Source organism: Corvus moneduloides, chromosome 28 (assembly GCF_009650955.1).
Source record: "Corvus moneduloides isolate bCorMon1 chromosome 28, bCorMon1.pri, whole genome shotgun sequence".
In the NCBI taxonomy this organism is placed as follows: domain Eukaryota; kingdom Metazoa; phylum Chordata; class Aves; order Passeriformes; family Corvidae; genus Corvus; species Corvus moneduloides.
This window is the reverse complement of record NC_045503.1, coordinates 4,512,963-4,530,920: the sequence shown is the minus strand read 5'-3', so window position 1 is coordinate 4,530,920 and position 17,958 is coordinate 4,512,963. Positions and strand designations below refer to the sequence as shown.

At 62.5% G+C, this 17,958-nt stretch overlaps 3 protein-coding genes across 4 annotated transcripts; all 3 read right to left on the bottom strand.

The window, feature by feature from the left end:
* Positions 1 to 833: 833 nt before the first annotated feature.
* LOC116435869 (putative protein TPRXL) lies at positions 834 to 3,597 on the bottom strand. The gene is made up of 4 exons (XM_032092516.1): positions 3,444 to 3,597; positions 1,560 to 2,375; positions 1,012 to 1,157; positions 834 to 912 (listed from the first exon to the last, which is right to left on the bottom strand). The coding sequence occupies exons 1-4, from the start codon at positions 3,499 to 3,501 to the stop codon at positions 865 to 867; spliced, it is 1,068 nt and encodes a 355-aa protein (XP_031948407.1). The 5' UTR covers positions 3,502 to 3,597; the 3' UTR covers positions 834 to 864.
* Positions 3,598 to 4,963: 1,366 nt separating this feature from the next.
* Positions 4,964 to 6,425, bottom strand: JUND (JunD proto-oncogene, AP-1 transcription factor subunit). The gene has a single exon (XM_032092529.1). It carries the CDS (start codon positions 6,319 to 6,321, stop codon positions 5,383 to 5,385), a length of 939 nt encoding a protein of 312 aa, XP_031948420.1. The 5' UTR covers positions 6,322 to 6,425; the 3' UTR covers positions 4,964 to 5,382.
* A 4,390-nt stretch (positions 6,426 to 10,815) lies between these two features.
* Positions 10,816 to 17,938, bottom strand: LSM4 (LSM4 homolog, U6 small nuclear RNA and mRNA degradation associated). 2 transcript variants are annotated; one of them, XM_032092543.1, is made up of 5 exons: positions 17,770 to 17,938; positions 17,519 to 17,560; positions 17,303 to 17,401; positions 14,400 to 14,583; positions 10,816 to 12,270 (listed from the first exon to the last, which is right to left on the bottom strand). In XM_032092543.1, exons 1-5 carry the CDS (start codon positions 17,770 to 17,772, stop codon positions 12,182 to 12,184), a joined length of 417 nt encoding a protein of 138 aa, XP_031948434.1. In that variant the 5' UTR covers positions 17,773 to 17,938; the 3' UTR covers positions 10,816 to 12,181. The 2 variants fall into 2 exon arrangements, with proteins under 2 accessions (XP_031948434.1, XP_031948433.1); XM_032092542.1 differs by lacking the exon at positions 10,816 to 12,270 and having other exon boundaries at positions 13,924 to 14,583.
* Positions 17,939 to 17,958: the final 20 nt, after the last annotated feature.

Genomic DNA, 17,958 nt, shown 5'->3' with positions numbered 1-17,958 from the left:
CGTCTCATCGCCGTCCCTGCGGGGGGAACTCCGGCAGCCGCGGCCGGGGGGGTTCGCCGGCGGGGTCCCCCTTCCCGTAGCTGGGGACACCCCAGGGCCAGGACACGCGGGCTCCTCCCCCCGTTGCTTTCTGGGCACCGGGGCTCGGCCGGGCTCAGCCCCTACCTCGGGTTTCGGGCCCCCCCCGCCCCACTCCCGGTGCTCCCGTGGGCTGGATGGGGACAGGGACGTGGATCTGAGGCCACGGGGATGGCCCCCAGCCCGCAGCACCCACCAAGTTCTGAACCCACCGGTGCCACGTTAACGATCCATCCCGGACACCACTGCCCACCGTCCCCGAGAATCGGGGCACACCGGCTGCACGGCTACGCCCGCAGAGCCCCCCAGGACCGAGCCCCCCGGGATTTGCCAGCACTGGGAGCGGCCTCATCCCAATCCCAGGAGCTGCCGATGCCCGGCACGGGGGTCCCCGCCGCCGCCAGCCCCCCGGCCTCGCCCGCAGCCCCTTACCGGTGCCCGGTCCTCGCGGCGAGCGCGGCCTCGGCCGAGTGCAGCGGAGCAGAAGGAAGGCGACGTGCGTGCCTGGCCGCTCGCTCCCTCCCATCCCACCTCGCCGGGGGCGCTGCGCGGCTCCCCCCACCCCGGGCACCACCGCCGCGCACCCCGCACCCACCCCGCCGGCCCGGGAACACCCCGGGGCCGCCAGCCCGAGGCGGAGGACCCCGAAAGCGGCTGGGGCCTCCCCCGGGAGCGGGGGTTTTCCCCGGGCAGGCTGCAGAGCACATGGCAGACGGGAAACCAGAGCCAGGGCAGCAGCGTCTTTATTCAGCAGCGTGGGGAGCCCGGGGGGCTGCGGCGGGGGCGTCACCGGGGGGAGGGGGGAGTGACGGGGGACCCCTCCATCACTTTGCTCTGGGGAAGAAGAGAGAGAGAGCGGGGTGAGCGACCGCACCCTGGACCCGCTGCCCACCCAAAACCCCCCTCCTCGCCACCCCCGGCCCCCCCACGCACCATGGGCACCTCATCCAGGTGCTGGAAGGGGAGGGTCCCGCGCTGGGACAGCCGCACCAGCAGCACGGCCACCCCCGCCAGCAGCAGGCAGACGGACAGGGAGATGACGACGACCACACCAGGGCTCAGCTCAGTGGGGTGCTGCTCTGTGGGGGTGAGACGGGCACCCCGTTATTCCCCCTGGCACTGCTGAGACTCATGTCCGGCCTTCAAGCACCGCGGAGAAAGATGAGGCTCCAGACCAGCTTCAGTCAGCCCATTGCCACCACCCCATCCACCACAGACCTGGCACCCAGCTCCTGTGTCACCTCCATCCCTGGGGGACCAGCCCAGGGCCCTCCCTGGCAGAGGCAGGGGGAGAAAAGAGGAGCCCTCAACAGCCCCCCAAGGAGGAGGGAGCAGCCAGGGGGCTCTGGCATCACCTTGGGACCTGCACCCTGAGCCCTCCTGTGGGTGCAGCCCCAAGTGGGGGGTCTAGGGGGGATCCGTGCCCATACCCATCTGCCCAGGTCCCCCATCTGCCCAGTGCCCCCCAGCCTGGCTCTCACCAGAGTTACCAGCTGTGCTGCCAACAGCTGCTCTCGTTCTGGAGCTGGTGGTGACAGTGCTGGTGCTGTTGGGAGCCGGGCTCACGGTGGGTGTGGGGGAAGCAGGCCCAGAGGGCCTGGGTGAGGACGGGGCTGGTGTTGCCGTTGAGTTGGATGGATGCTCTGTGGATCTGGACTCGCTCGTGTGGGATGGAGTTGGTGCTGTGGTGGCATTGGATGAGGGTGTCAAAGGTGTTGTTGATCCTGCTGTCCTGGCTGAAGATGGTGCCGTGGTGGTGTTGGATGAAGATGCTGGAGGTGCTGTTGATCCCGAAGTCTTGGATGGACTTGGTGCCGTGGGTGGGTTGGATGAAGATGCTGGAGGTGCTGTTGATCCCGAAGTCTTAGATGGAGCTGGTGCTGTGGTGGTGTTGGACGAAGATGCTGGAGGTGCTGTTGATCCCGAAGTCTTGGATGGAGTTGGTGCTGTGGTGGTGCTGGATGAAGATGCTGGAGGTGTTGTTGATCCCGAAGTCTTAGATGGAGCTGGTGCTGTGGTGGTGTTGGATGAAGATGCTGGAGGTGCTGTTGATCCCGAAGTCTTGGATGGAGTTGGTGCTGTGGTGGTGCTGGATGAAGATGCTGGAGGTGCTGTTGATCCCGAAGTCTTGGATGGAGCTGGTACCGTGGGTGGGTTGGATGGAGCTGCATTGACCCCTCCTGAGTCAGAGCCGGCTGGAGTCCCACTGTGAGTCCCCTGGCTGGTGGCTGCAGCTGAGCTGGGTGGAGATGGTGACACAGCTGTCCCTGAGCTGTTCCGAGACACTGGCTCTGGACCTTGGAGGAGACAGCTGGTCAGCAAGGACATGGCAGGGTCCTGGCAGGGCAGCAGCACCTGCCCCAGCTCCCAACCTCACAGGGTTCATTTCCCAGGTGGTTTTTATCACACACACAGAAAACTGGGATTTAGCCAATATCAGACCCCACAAATCCGGAGTCAGAAGCGCTTCCCAAGCTGTCATGGCATGGGCACAGCACTGCTAGGGACGAGCAGAGCAGCGTGGCAGCAGCGGGCAGTGCCATGGCACAGGGACACGTGTCAACCCAGCCCTTGTGGCACCCACTGGACATTCTCAGGGCCAGGCGTGGTGGGGACTCCGCGGTGGCCACGTGGAACAGATCGGGTTTCCCGGGCAGTGCTGGCAGTGCCCCTTATCTGCCCAAATCCTGTTTGCACAAGAGGAGGAGCAAGTCCAGCCTGGCCCCAGGGGGACACCAGAGAGAAACGCCCCGTGGCAGAGCCAGCACCCTGGTGTGGCTGGGGGTCCCCACAGCCGCCAGGCTCACCGGGATGGGCTGTCCCCACCCAGCTGCCACCCTTTGCCAGGATGGCTTTGAACCCAGGCCCAAGCGCCCAGCGTGCCAGGACGGGTGAACCGAGGCCCCTTGGGGTGCAGGGAGGATGCGGGGGCCCACGCTGGAGACCGGGAGCCCACATTGGCACGGGATACCAGGGAGCCCTTTGCACCGGGAGTGCCGAGACGGTGCCAGGGCACACATTCCAGCACCAGCCGGTTTGGCAGCACCGGAGCCGCATCGTCTGGGAGGGGCAGGGTGCTCAGGTCCAGCTGGCACTCCCAGGGAGCAGGTGCAGGCCCCCCCCGGTGATCCCAGCCCCGGAAAGGACACGGGACCCCGGCAGTGCAGAGCGTGGGGCAACAGGTGGTCACCTCCCGGAACTTCCCCGGTGCCCCGGAGCAGCCGGACACCCCTCCCGGTACCCAGAACTGGGCGGGGGGGGAGGCCACAGACCCACCTGCCGGTGGCAGCGGGAAGCACACAGCACCCCGGTGCTGCAGATCCTACGTGACCCCGGGACCCCGCGGACCCCCCGGTGCCCGGTACCTGCAGCAGCGAGCAGGGCAGCGGCGCAGCAGAGCAGGCGGAGCGCGCCCCGGGCCATCCCGCCCGGTGCCGGTGCCGATCCCGCCGCCTTTATCCGCCCCTGGGGAGGCGGGGGCACCCCCGCCGTGGTGCCCCCTGTCGGTACCGGGCGGCACCGCAGCGCCGGGAGGACCCCCTCCCTCCCCCCCCAAAAAAATCCCCCCCAGCCCGGGGCCGTGAGATTTCCCCCCCGGCACCGGGAGCCAGCCCTGCCGGCAGCATCCCGCGCTCTCCGGGGACACGTGGGGACACAAGGACCTGGGGACATCGGGCACAAAGGAATCGGGGAATGTGGGGACTTAAGGACAAAGGGATCTGGGAAAGCAGAGACATCGGGATCCAGGGACATTGGACCGCGGGGATTTGGGGACAAAGGGACCTGGGGCCATCAAGATGCAGAGACAATGGGATCTGGGAACATGAGGATGCGGGGACTTGGGGACACAGGGATCTGGTGACACTGAGGCCACGGGGCCGGACAGGTGGCTGCCCCGTCCATCTTTGTGCCGGAGCGGCACATCCGGGGCGCAGCACAACCGCGCCGGGACGGCGCCGCGGGGATGGCGCTTCCTCCGGCAAACCGCAGCCGGCTGGCCCCGCGTCCCCGGGGAGCTACCCACGGCAGGGCCCGGCGCCGAGCGCGGGGTCCCCGGGGAGCTACCCACGGCAGGGCTCCAAGGGACCCCACGCTCCCCCCACAGCCGGCTCCCCGCCAGCCCCCGGGAGCGCGGCGATCCCGCTGCTGCAACGAGATGGAGCTGCCGCCAGCAGCGTCCCCAAACGCTCCGGGGACACAGGGTCGGTCTCTCGGGTACTGCTCCCCGGGATGGAGCAGGGATGGGGCCCCGCAGGTGGCGGACACGGAGGAGGAGCCGTGGCGCTGCCGGGAAGCCCAAGGCTGTTGCCGAAGTCTGGGAGGAGCAGAGGAGGCCCGGCCTCGCTGGGTGCCTTGGGGCGACCCCGGGGAGGCCAGGACAGGGGGGTGCTGGTGAACCCCCCAACAAGGAGAGGGTCTGGCAGAGCAGAGCCACAGCCAGGACCAGCAGCGGGGTCCCCTCACCCACCTCCTCCCACATAGGGACCTCTCAGCCCCAGGGGAGCCCAAACATACCCATATTGCCCCCAAGAGAGCCCAAATAACCCCAAAACCCCCTCAAAACCCCAACCTTTCACTACCCCCCTTCCCACAACATCCTCCATCCTTCCCAGCTACCCCAAAGCCCCCTCCCCCCATAACAACAACCCCATGGACCCCCTCGCCCTCCACCCTCTCCAGTGATTCCCAGAGCCCCTTTGCCAGCCCCGGGGGGGAACTCACTCCCCGCTCCCCGACCTCCATCGCCCCCCTAAAACTCCCCAAACCCCCCCGGTCCCCGCTTCCCCCCCCCCGCCCCAAGATGGCACCCGGCCGCGCCGCTTCCTGCCCGCGCCGCCCCGTCCCATCCCGTCCCTCCCCGGCGCAGCAAACAGCGAGAGGCCAATTCTCCGTGTCGTGGGGTTTTACTGGGACCTGACTGGAATGTGTGGGGCGCGGAGGGGCCGGGAGGGAAGGCCCGGGCCCCCCTCAGTCCGTGCGCGGGGAGCGGGGCGTGCTCAGTGCCCACCATCCGGAGCCGGTCCCGGTCCTCCCCTCAAACCCCTCAGTCCGTGTCCGGGGAGATGGGAGCGGGGGCGATCATCGCTCTTCTTCCTCCCCTCGGGACCCCTCAGTCCGCGCCCGGGGCGAGCAGGGCGCTACTCCCGCTCCCCTCAGTCCATGCCCGGGACCCCTCGGTCCGTTCCCGGGGCGGGGTGGGCGCTCCCCCCGTTCCCCTCGGTCCATGCCCGGGGCAGGGCGGGCGCTCCCCCAGCGCTTCCCTGGGTCCTTGCCCGGGCTCGGGCCCCCCCGGCCCGCCCGGGGTCAGTACGCCGGCACCTGGTGCTGGTGCTGGGGCAGGAGTTGGCAGCCGCTGTTGACGTGGCTGAGCACCTTCTGCTTGAGCTGGGCGACCTGCTCGCGGAGCAGGCTGGCGGTGGAGGCGAGCTCCGTGTTCTGGCTCTTGAGGCTCTTCACCTTCTCCTCCAGCCGGGAGATCCGCTCCAGCTTCCTCTTGCGGCACTTGGAGGCGGCGATGCGGTTCCTCAGCCGCTTCCGTTCCGCCTTGATGCGCTCCTGCGTGTCCATGTCGATGGGGGACAGCGGCGGGCTCTCCCCGAAGCTCGGCACCTCCGGCACGATCTGCGGCTCGTCCTTTAGCGGCGGCGGGGGCGGCGGCAGCCGCGGCGGCGGCGCCGCGAACGGGCCGGGGTCGGCGGCGTAGCTGACGGCCGGGTAGGTGCTGAGGTTGGCGTACACCGGCGGCTCCGGGGCCATCCCGGCGGCGGGCAGCTCGCCCGCGCCGCCGCTTCCTCCCCCACCGCCGCCGCCCGCGCCGCCGCCGCTGCCCGCCGCGCCGCCGCCCAGCTGGTTCTGCTTGTGCAAGTCCTCCAGCGCCTTCACGAAACCCTCGGCGAACTCCTGCTCCTCGGAGGCGGCCGCTTTAGGGTAGAGGAACTGGCCGCTGGTCGGGGTGGTGGTGACCAGCCCGTTGGACTGGATGATGAGCCGCTCCAGCTCCGGGGACGCCAGCTTGAGCAGTCCCAGGTCGGCCGAGCCCAGCAGCCCCGCCGCCTCGCCGCTGGCCGCGCCGGGGGCTTTCAGCGCCGCCGCCACCTGTTCCGGTAAGGCCATCCCGAGCGCGTCCTTCTTCATCATGCTGCCGCCGGGGAAAGGCAGGAGGAGCCCGCTGCTGCCGGAGGACGGGGCGAAGCCGCTGCCGAGGCCGCTCAACACATCATCATGGTAGAAGGGTGTTTCCATCCTCCTCCCCCGCCCGGCTGCGGGGGAAACGGCGCCGGGGCGGGGGGAGGACCGGGGCGAGCGCGGGGCGGGGGGGGCGGGGGAGGCGCCCGGTGCGCACCGGCCGCGGCCCCGCTCCTGCGCGCGCGCACACGCGTCTACCGCCGCCGCGCGCCCCGCGCCGCATTAAATAGGCGGCACCGTCGCGGTGACCTCACCGCGTCGAGTCCTCATTGGCTGCAGATGACGTCCTCGCCCGCCCTCGTTTGCATACGGGGCGTGGCCCCCGCCCCGCGGAGGCGGTGCCCCGCCCCCGCCCGGCCACGCCCCGTCCCCGTCGCCGCGGCGACCGGCGGGTAAACGGGACAACAGCGCGCGGGGCCCTGGGATGACGTCAGCGCGGGGGAGGGGCGATCACGTGGCCCCGCGGCGCGCGCGCCCCGCCGGGGATGATGGGCACAAAGGGAGGGGCGGGAACCGGGCACGGGAACGGCACCGGGAACCGGGCACGGGAACCGGGAACGGGAACCGGGCACCGGGCACGGGAACTGGCCATTGGGAATCGGGAACTGGGCACGGGAACCAGACACCGGGAATGGGGACCGGGCACGGGAATTGGCTACTGAGAATCGGGACTGGGAACCGGGATCGGGCACAGGGTACCGGTAACTGGCCACAGTGCACAGGAACCGGTCACCTGGCACTGGACTCCAGGTACCGGCACCAGAACTGGCCTTGGCATGGGCACCGGGCACCAGCACTGGGCACTGGTAGTGGCATGGCCACTGGCCACCGGGCACTATCCCTGAGCACTGGCACCGAGCCGGACCCCGGTTGTAAAAGGGTACGACAAAGAAATAAATAAACACACCGGGCCAGGCACCGCCACGGGGCCTCACGGGAACCTCTGGGGACAGCCAGGCCACCACCCGTGTGGGTCAGACCGGGACAGGCCACCGGCTCCACCGGCAGCGTGGCCGGACAGTGCCCGGGCACAGCAGGGTTTGTCCGGCCTGTGCCCTGCTGGGCCGTTCCTGCATGTCCGCACACCTCCCTTGGCACAGCCTGTCCCGTGTCACCGCCCTGACGTTTGTCACCGGTGTGTCCGGTGTTTGCCCAGGGAACAGCCGCTCCCTCCGGCCACCCACGGTCCCCCGGGGGGGGTAGAGGGGGTCACACCATCACTGGACGGTCGCTCCGGCAGGACCCAGCAGCGTGGGTCAGGCGGGGGCACCATGAGCCCGGTTCAGGCGGCACCGGGGAAGGAGTTAACGGCGGTGGCGGTGGCGGTGGCGGTGGCAGACGTCACGGCCGGCCAAGCCCGCGGGCGGCTGAGGGGGCGGATCGGCGTCAGCGCTTGACGTCACCGGCGCGGGGGGAGGCAGCGCCGGTGGCCGCCGATAACCCCCCCCCCACCACGGGCAGGATGCGGCCCCCGCGCCGCCGAGACCCCGGGCACACGCGGGGCCCCGGGGACACCGGGGCGGGTGACGCTGAGCCGGCCCTAATTGCGGCCAGATGCTTCCCGGGCTGCGCTAACGAGGGCGATAAATCAGCGGTGTCAGCGCTGGGGGCGTGGGGGGACTCGGGGGACCCGGTGCCGTGCTGACCCCGCGCCCCTCGGCTCTCCCGGTGCGAGGAGCTCCTGCTCCGGCGGGTCCGTCCTGCCGGCTGCCCACAGCCAGCGGGGACGGCGTGGCACCGCGTGGGCACGGCGTGGGGTGTGGGGACAGCGTGGCGCAGGGCACAGCGCAGCCCTGGCTTCAGGGGACACGGATGACACCCAGGACAGGGCTGGGGCAGCGCTCGGGGCCGGCACACGCAGTGCTGGCACAGGGGAAACTGAGGCACGAGGCAACAACTGGGATCTACCCTCCCCCAACAGCTGCTGTTAATTAAATCCCAAATAAACGCAGTTTAATAAATCTCAGCTAAAGCAGAGCGGGCCCAGGCCTGTGTCCCCCGCTGTCCCGGGTGGGCGGCAGTGGCAGTGCCAGGGCCGGTGTTCCCGGGGCCTTGGCCGGGGAGCAGCTCCCAGGTGAAGCCACCGTCCGAGTTTCCGCTCCAAACCTGTCATTACGGGTGCGGCCGTGGCCGGACCGGCAGGTTCAGACTTTCCATCCTGACCAAACCCGGCCGGCGAGGGACAGGGACCAGGGCAGGGGGTAAAAAGGCTCCCCTTCCTCCTTCCCCCTGCCCCAACCCCGCTTGGGGACCCAAGCTGGGGACACACCTTGGGCACAGCCACCCGTGCCCCATGGGCACTGGGGTACCCACGCGTGCTCCCCACCCGAAATCAGGGCGAGCAGAACCAGCTTTGGCTGGAGGTGCTGTCGGCAGTTCCAGGGAGGAACCAGCCGGCCCTGGGGCCTCCTGGGAAAAGCAGCTGGCCAGTGGCCAGGGATGTGAGCCACAAGCTGCACTCCGGCTGGGCCCCACCAGCACAGCCCCGCCACCCCTCCCCGCAAGGGTCACAGCACCCCTGGGCTTGTCCTGCGGTGTCCCCCCCAACCTGCTCCCAGCCTGTCACCACTGCTGCTCATCCCGCATGTCTCTTGTCCCCAAACCAAGAACCCAATGCCCGCAGCGAGCCAGCAGCTTCATTTTCTTAATGAGCGTTTAACGAGGGGCATGAATCAGTGGCTCCTTCCGCCTCCCGCGAGGGCAGACCCGTGGGGAGGTCCCCGTGCAGGGAGCTGGTGGCAGTGCCACTGTCCCCACGGCGGGGTGGCTGAAGCTGCTATTCTCAGAGGCATCGGAGCCTGGCTCGGCCCCACGAGCACCCACTGAGTCAGTGTCCTGCCACCTGCCAGCCAGGCTATATTTACCCCGGAGCAGGCGGCGAGGATTTGGGATGAGCCCACACCACCGCCAGACCTTGGCGAGGCACGATGAGCCTCGAGCAAGGCCACGGCCACCAGAGCATCCTCACGGCTCCTGCTGTCCCCACTTCCCTGGCTCCACCAGGACCATTCCCTGTGTGCTCCATGACACCGGAGGTGCCTGACCCCGCTCCGGCCAGGAGCTGAGACAAAGCGCTGGACACTGAGAACGTGGGCTGGACACAAGGTGCCCATGAGATGCATCCACGTGCCAAGCCCCCCTGGAAAAGGGAACAAGCAGGGTTTGCACCCCAGGATTTGCACGGCAGGCACCGGGCATGCAGGGGAAGCTGCCTCTTAGTCATTGCCACAGGCAATGGGAGAGAGGAACCGAGCCGGGAAAACAAGAAGTCACAGCTGCCAGTGCCTGTCCCCAAACCTGCCCCTGTCCCCGAGGAACCCCCAGGGGCCTCCGACAATCAAAAACGAGAATTAAGAAAAAAAAAAAACCAACAAGAAAAAAAAAAACCAGAGAGAAAGAAAACAGATTTTAAAAGGAAAAAGGAGGAGGAGGAGGGTTTGACGTGTATTTTTAGTTGCTTAGCACAGCCCTGAAGTATTCTGGCAGCCACTCCCTCCGCGTCGCTGGTGTGTAACTATTCCTGTGCTGCCTCCTCGGCGAGGCTCAGGAGTTATGAGTCACCGTGGGGCGGCCAGAGAGACACAGCCCCGTGGCTGCCGGGGCTGCCACCAGCTCAAGTGCCACCGAAATATCCTGGGAGGGCAGCGGGGAGGGTTTCCAGGGTGGCCTTTGCTGGGTCTTTCCGTGCGGGACGCGCTGGCCCTGCCACGCTCTGCACCCACCCACGCCGGCAGCCAGGCTCAGACCTTTTTTCCTCCTCTCTGGTTGTTGCTTTTATCTCGCTCCTCCCTGTTTTGTTTTTTTTTTTTTCGTTTTTCAGCCTCCCTGCCCTGCCACGGGGCAGTGACGGCCCCAGACTCCCATTTTTGGGGCAGAAAAAGCCCAAAATGAGAGCCGAGCGTTACATCGATGCCCTTCCACACAGCCATCTGCCACCCAGCTGCCCTCTGAGGAAGGACAAAAATATTCCTGCAGAGGTGGAAAAAGGAAGGGGGGAAGCAGGCAGGGAATGCTGCTAAAGCCCGTGGTGTAATTAAGCAAATGCAGAACTTAACGAGCTCCATCACCTGACCCCAAAGCTTGGCCAGGAGATAAGGAGCACCTGGAGGACTCTACCCTGAGCTGGAGCCAAAGGTCCCATTGTTGCAGGCAGGATTTATCCTGCCAGAACAGACCTTAAATCCCAGCAGTGTTTCCCTTTCCAGCAGGGAAGCCACAGCACACGGAGCCTCTGCGGCTGCAGGGATCCAAAGGGAGGGAAGCAGGTTGGGAAGGGAAAGTCTGACACAGCCTGGGCTTTGTTAAAATGCCACACGAGTTTTCCAGCAGGGAGGACACATCACCCCACTCCCTGGAACTGGCTCCCTGGGAGAAGCCTGGGATGAGCACGGAGTGCTGGTCGTGGCCTCAACAAGGAACAGCTCCACGGAGAACACGTGGCTGGTGTTGGAAACTGAATGTTTAGGGATTTATCCCTGATTCCAGGGCTCAGGGAGGGGTTCTGGGTTGGGCAGGGCCCGGCAGCATCACAGACACACAGAGGGAGGCGGCTGGAAGAGGCTGGAGATTTATTCCCGCTCACCACTGCGCCCGGTTCTATAAACATTAAAAAAATAAGTCTATAAAAGCATGTTCTTCACTCCTTTTCAGTACAGTGGTGATGGCAGAGGCTCTGATATGAGAACCAGTTGTACAAACCCAAAACCTGTTCAAAACTACTCACAACATCCATTTTCCCCCCCAAATTCAGCTGTTTCCTCCATCCAGGGGGGGTTGAGGCACACCCAGAGCTGTTTCTTCCCCCCGTGCCCTCGTGCAGGTGCTGAATTCAGATCAGCCAGGATATTCTGAGGGTGCATTTTGCCTATGGGATGGAAGACTGGAGCCACCTGACCTGGGAATTCCCAGGAGTTTTCTGAACCTACAGGAGGGACACGTTCACACGCTGGCCTGTGTCCCCAAGGGAGGATAATTGGTGGCTGGGGAAGGAAGTGACAGGTACAGCCAGTGAGGTCAATCACCAGGTACTGGAAGAAATTAGGTTGAGAAATATTGTCAGAGTTCAGGACTTGGTGTCTCAGCAGAAGGGAGAGAGTTTTGAAAGTTGGGGGGGGGGGAAATAAATCCATGTAAATCAACTCAAGTTACTTTTCAAAAGAAATTTTAAAAATCCCCCATGAGGAAAAAGGGGCACACCAGCCTCATGCAAAAAAAAAAAAAAAAAAACAAACCAAACACACAGAAAAAAAACCCTGTTCCTTTGAAGGAAACTTCTAATCTGAAGTCAAATTAGCAATGAACTAATTGGGAAACGCTCATTTGTCACAAAGCTCCCTTGGGAACAAGGCTTGAAGGCCAATGTCCATCCCAAGTTCTCCTTTAAGCCACTGGAGAAACAGAACCCACTGGCCAGGAGAAGAAAAGCAATAGCTTAAAAGTTTGTTGGTTTTAAAAAAACCCCAAACCTTTAGGACTATTCATGTACAGGAACAACATCCTCAAGTTCAGCGTTTCTAAACCAAAACACATCTGTTACAAACAAAACAAGTTTCCCGAGTTTCAAGTATTAAAAAAAAAACCCCACATCCAAACAATCCAGAAAGTGTTTGTTTGCCTTCCTTCTGGTACCTCTGAACAGGAAAATATTTTAAATTAAACCCGGTGAGCCTGAAAAGTTCACTCTCAGGAGAAGGCAGAACCTCGGTCCTTAACCGTGAATGAATTTTTAAAAAATATTTCCAATGATTTCCTGACTACGAGGAGTGAAAACTCCACCAGATTAAAGCATGAGGGCCTTCCAAAGGAACACGATTTGGGCTCTGACTCTGATGGAAGAGTGGGAAAGGGAACGTTTTTGGACACGTGGCAACCCTGAGGTGACAAAACCCAAACTGTCCCCGGCCCGGGTGCAGACATCTCACTGCTTGGCTGATTGCCTGCCTGGCTTTTTTTCCTGCTGGCCTCTTCCACTGCCTGGAATTCCTCGGCCACGGCCACCGAACACACCTGTGGAGCAGAAAGGAAGAGGTAACAGCATCCCTGTGAGCCAGCAATGATGCAGAGCTGCAGTTATTCGTGTTTTACCCCAAAACTTGCTTATTTTTGGGTCTTAGAAGCAGAAATGTGACTTTTGGACTGCTCCTTTTCCAGTCCCAGACTTTTATTTCAGAGGTACATAAACTCACGCCCCCCCCCCCCCCCCCCCCAATCAGCAAGTTCAGCAATATCTCCCTGGTGTGTAAATCTCATGGGAAATTGAAGTTTCTTCCCAAAAAATGGAACCAGTGAAGTGACAAATTTAAAATCCAGGTTGTAACGTGTCCCCTGAGAGCTGTGGGGGCAACCCAAAAGCTGGACAGAGCAATCCTTGGCTCTGGAGAGGGCACTGAGCACAGGACAGCAGGGATTTGGGAGGCTATGGAGAGCTGAGCATCCTCAGACCCTGCCACGGGAGCTGCTGAGCCCACCCCTCAGATTTATCCCCAAAAATCCACCCAAGGGATAAAGGGATGCAGAGCCACACAAAAGGCAGAACCCAAAGGAGACCCAATCCAAGCACCGGGCCCAAGAGCTTCTCTAGAGGAGGAGACGTGCCCCAACCAGAGGGAAAACATAAATTATTCCCAACCCTGCAGTGCTTGGGATGCTCCGGCTGCTCCTGGGGCAAAGGCTGGCGACTTCTGAGTTTGGCAAGCAAGAAGTCAAAGGAAGAGGATTACCAGTGTCAGAAACAATAATCCTTTCAACTGTGAGCACAATTACAGCTTCCCTCCTGCCTGCTGGCCTCCCAACAAAATTGTCCTGCCTTTATTTCTTTTTTTTTTTTTTTTGCTTTTTTTTCTTTTTTTCCTCTCCCTCCTCCCTTCGTGTCTCAGTAAGGAGAGCCAAACCTTTGAGCTAATTAGCAAATGCCAAAGCTTCCCTTGAAAATATTCCATCAGCAAATCGAGGCTGCCCATGGAAGCAGCAGGAGCTCCACCTCGGAGCCCAGCCCTGCTCCCCACAAGGTGGGTACGGCCACAGCAGGGAAAACAGCGCTTTGTCCAAGGAACCTAACAAAACTGCTGTGCTAGACACGGCAAAGGCAAGGAGGGGAACAAAAATAAAGATTTGGAAAGGTCACTTCTGCGTGCTGGGAGCTCCCAGGGGCAGCAGGAACGGCGGGGATTTGGGGAAAAGGAATGGGAATCGCAGGACGCCGCGCGCCGATGGCCCCGGGTCAATCCCACCTGTCCTGCCATGGCATAGCCAAAGCACAGGCAGCTCCTTAAGGCAGCTCTCCAGAGAGGCTTCACACGTCCCTGTCCCAGTCTCCAGGGCTCCTTCTAAAATTTAACTCGGGATTTTTAAGCTCCGACTGCAGGCGAAGCCTGGGCCGAGAGCAGCCCTGGGGTTCTGACGTGACCACAAATCCCGAAGACGTGGCATTAGGGGTGAGCAGGAGAGCAGAGGAGCAGCTCCCAGGCTTCCAGCGGGATAATCTGGGGAAAAGGAGCAGCATATCCCCCAGCTGAAGTGCCCTGGGATCACCTAACCCCGTGAAATGGGAAGGGTTGTTTTGGTGACCTATTTCTTCTGAAGTGGCAACCTCCCCTTTATCAGAAATATGAATTATTCATGTTGCAGGAGGAACTCAAACCCTCAGATAGTTGGGTTTTCTTTAATATAAATACATCAACAGGTCAGGAAATCCAAAGCCCCATTTTAATGGGGGTGAAGATGATTTTTTTCTCTCACTGCCATGGGCACAGCCCAGTCTGTTTGCACTATTTTCACCCAGAACAGCCATTTGTTTTCCCCCCCGCGCTTGCTAAGCTACAGTTCTGCAGGGCCACGCTCCCAAACGAGCCAGGAGGAGCCGAAACAGTCAAGTTCAGACTCTCTTAAGCTCCTGCCCAACCCCAGAAACGAGGGAGGCCCATCCCTGGCACGAATCCTCCCTGTTCCTTGGCAGGGGCTGCCTTATGCGCTCGCTCAACTGGATCCTGCACAGGAGCGGCTCCAGCTTCTCCCAGACACAGCCCTGGGTTTAAAACAGAGCAGCAGGAGCTGTTCCTTGCACAAGAGGGGAAATTTTAAAGGCAGGGATCCCACTCCCCCCTTTCCAAGCTGGGATAAAAAACCAGGATTTTTACCTCGTCCAGCTCCTCCAACCCCACGGCCCTTCTGCTGCTTCTGCTGCTGCATCCCACCACGGCCTCTGCCCTTGGACACCACCTCCTCCTTCACCATGTCAATGATTTCGTCGGGGATCCGCAGGTATTTGATGGTGCTGCCGCGGATGTAGCACTCTGGCATCCTCCAGAACTTGTCCCCGTCCTGTTGGGGAGCAACACGTGAGGCCACGAGCAAAACCTGGTGGTTTTGGGTCACTTTTAAGGCATCTGAGTGTTTCTGGAGAGGGCGAGAGCTCCAGCAGTCTCTGCTGGGAGCATTATCTGTAACCAGTTGTGGAAAAGGGTGGGTTTAACTCCCCAAAAACACCCAGCTCCACAGACAACTGAGGTTTCAATTTGTTCCACAGCTACCTCAAACACTGGCAGAAAATGTCAGAAGAAGAGGGTGAGGAAACGAGGCCCCTTCTTCTTCCCTTCTTCGTACGAGAAGGGAATTGAAAGTGGGACAGGAGACACGAGTTAAAATTGTGGTGAACAACCATTTCTGGTAAGAAAAACGCAGCTGTGGCCGGGATTCTTCTCCAGCTGGGAGTCACCCCACTGCTTCACTCCTCTGGGGGGTGTGGAGGGAGCAGCGAGGCAGCTCTGGAGCCAGCTGGCTGAGGGATGTGAGCCTCCAGAGCAGCTGAGGGAAATAAGGAGCTCACACATCATATATTTATTAAAAAAAAAAAAAAAATTAAAAACTCTTCAGGTGCCCAGTTTCGGAGCAGCCGCCTCCCTGCATTGCTTTAAGGCAGTTTCAGGGTTTTCCTGGGATGCCATGGGCTTCCCTAGGACTCAGCCCAGCAGGGTTTCAGCGAGTGGTTGTGGCAATGAGTACCCGGAGCTGAACAACAACTCTCTGGCCATGATGTAACTGGGAGGAGGGACTGGGACCCGCCTCGTCCTGGCTCCGGCAGGGCCTGGCTGCAGCTGGGATGGCTCCAGCCCAGCGATCCTCATGCAGCCGAGGCGCCTGCTGTGTCCCGGGAGAGGAGGTGAAACCAGCACACCCCGTTCCTCCTCTCCCGGGATACAGCAGCCGCTTCCCCCCCCACACCCCAGAGTTATTTGGGGCAGCTCTGCCTGCACGGGCAAGCCCAGGACGAGGCAGAGGAGCAACAATTCCCTTCCAACAGACGCCCGGCAAACCCCACCCTGCCTTGGATGTGCCTGGCTGCTCCTTGGCTCGGGATGCAGGAAGGGATGGAGCTCCAAACTCCGTCGCTTCCTCGTTCCGGCCTCCCCCGAGTAAACAAGCGGCTCCCGGCTCGTTGTCCCGTGCCATCTAGTGGCCAGTGCCACCAGTCCCACCAGTCCAGCCCAGCAGATCCATGTTCACCCGGGATTTGGGGCCGTTCGAAGGCAGCTGAGGCCGCTCTCCTGTGTGCCAGGTCACAGAATCGTGGAATCGTGGAGGGGTTTGGGTTGGGAGGGACTAAAAGATGGTCCAATTCCACCCCTTCCACTATCCCAGGGTGCTCCAAGCCCCGTCCGACCTGGCTTGGGACACTTCCAGGGATCCAGGGGCAGCCACAGCTTCTCTGGGAATTTCATCCCAAACCCTCACCACCTTCACAGGGAGGAATTCCTGCCCAATATCCCATCTATCCCTACCCTCTCGGTCAGTTGGAAGCCATTCCCTGTGTCCTGTCACTCCATCCCTTGTCCAAAGTCTCTCCTCATGTTTCCTGTCGGCCCCTTCAGCCACTGGACGGCCACAATGAGGTGACCCCAAAGCTTCTCCAGGCAGAGCAATCCCAACCCTCCCAGCCTTTTCCCACGGGAGAGCTGCTCCACCTCTCCTGAGCATCTTGGGCTTGCTCCAACAGCTCCACGTCCTTCTGGGTGACCATTCCGGATCACCCAGAGGGAACAAAACCTGAGCTGCTGCTCTTCCCAGGCAGAGCACAGAGCCTTCGGAGGCAAATTCCCAAGGAGAAGGGCAGCACCACCTGTGTCCTGGGTAAGGCTTTGCTGTCACCTCCTCTCACTCCACCTCCTGCTAAATTCAACAGTGGCTCCTTGTCCCACCACGACCCAAGACGCAGCCACAGATCCCAAAACCCCCTGTTCCACCCCAAAATTCCCTCCCAAGCCTCACTGAGGGTATCTCCTCTGTCACACTGATGTGCCCCAACATCACTCCAACCTCCTGTCGTGGAGACAACGGGAACTGGGGGCTTGCAGAGAGATTTTTGGAAGAACAAGGATCCCTGCCAGCCTCTCCCGTGGAGTTCTAACATTCCAGGGCTGGGAAAGCACAGCAACAGCTCGATTTCCATCTGTCTGCGCTTCCCACAGGGACGAGACCAGACATTTATGATGGAGGTCAGAGCCCAAAACACAGATCCCAATCTCCTGGAGCACCGTTGGCCAAGGGCAAAAGTCCCAGACAGCCTCAGTGGGTGAACCTCACTTGGATGTGGAGAGGGGAGAGACAGGCAGGGGATAAAAGGGATTGCGGTGTTTGAGGCTGCCTGGGACAGGTGAAGGCTCTGATTTTTGGGAAACCTGGATCAGCATCACAGCACGTGGCCCCCAGCCCCTCACCCAGGGGGATGAGGGACCCCAGCCCTGATCCCGTGCTGTGCCGAAAGTCACCTGCACACACACACAAGGCAGCTCCTTCATTATGGACATTACCAACAATTAGATTAAATTTGCATTTCAGGCAGAGGTCGAGCGATGCGAGCTACAGCAGAGCCAGCCTGGCTGCAGGGACAGAGCTTGGGAACCCTTGGGTGACCCCTGTCCGGGCCTGGCTGTTCCCTGTGGACACAATGGGTGGGTGACCACTGCCCGGTGCCGGCTGCTCCCCGTGGACACTGCCGTGAGTGACCCCTGCCCGGTGCCCGGTGCCGGTGCTCCGGCCTTACCCGCGACGTGCAGATGACCTCCCGCAGGTTGATGTTCATCCAGTTGTCGCAGCTCACCAGGTGCCCGTTGTACGTCTCCCCGTTCTTCAGCTCCACCAGCTGCGAGAGAACAGGAGTCACGGGGCGCCGGCCCAGCCCCGGTACCGGGACGTGCCCGGTGTCACTCACACGGCACCGGCGAGGGGAGCGGGGCTGGGCCGCGCGGCCCGTACTCACCATGGGGTGGTTCTGCGCCGTCTTCAGCAAGGACAGGGGCAGCTGCGAGGGGAAGAGAGGAGAGAGGCCTCAGGCACCGACCGACAACGGGACACCGGCCGGGACACCGGCCGGGACACCGACCCGAGCACCAAGCGGGGCACCGGGCACGCCATCCCTGGCGTGGGGGGAGAGACGAGCTAGGCCCTCCCCACCGCTCCAGCCTCCCCCCGAGCCCGTTCCCGGTTCTCAGCCCCGGTGCCGCCGCTCACCATCGTGCCGGACCGGGAGCCGCCGCCGCGCCGGGCGCTGCCGCTCAAACCGCCCCCGGCTCCGCGCGGGGCCAATCAGAGCGCGGCGCGGTCCGGCCGCAGCCAATCAGAGCGCGGCGCGGTCCCGCCGCAGCCAATCAGAGCGCGGATCACGGCCTGGCCGCACCGCGCCGCCCGGTCCGCGCCTTT

Excerpts from the sequence above, each read along its gene's own strand:
- LOC116435869 (XM_032092516.1), bottom strand. The coding sequence starts at position 3,501 with ATGGCCCGGGGCGCGCTCCGCCTGCTCTGCTGCGCCGCTGCCCTGCTC. Across the intron at positions 2,376-3,443 it reads TGCCCTGCTCGCTGCTGCAG|GTCCAGAGCCAGTGTCTCGG; the intron begins GTACCGGGCACC and ends GTCTCCTCCAAG. Across the intron at positions 1,158-1,559 it reads CAGCACAGCTGGTAACTCTG|AGCAGCACCCCACTGAGCTG; the intron begins GTGAGAGCCAGG and ends TCACCCCCACAG.
- LSM4 (XM_032092542.1), bottom strand. Across the intron at positions 17,402-17,518 it reads CGGCGCAGAACCACCCCATG|CTGGTGGAGCTGAAGAACGG; the intron begins GTGAGTACGGGC and ends GTTCTCTCGCAG. Across the intron at positions 14,584-17,302 it reads AGGTCATCTGCACGTCGCGG|GACGGGGACAAGTTCTGGAG; the intron begins GTAAGGCCGGAG and ends GCTCCCCAACAG.
- JUND (XM_032092529.1), bottom strand. The coding sequence starts at position 6,321 with ATGGAAACACCCTTCTACCATGATGATGTGTTGAGCGGCCTCGGCAGC.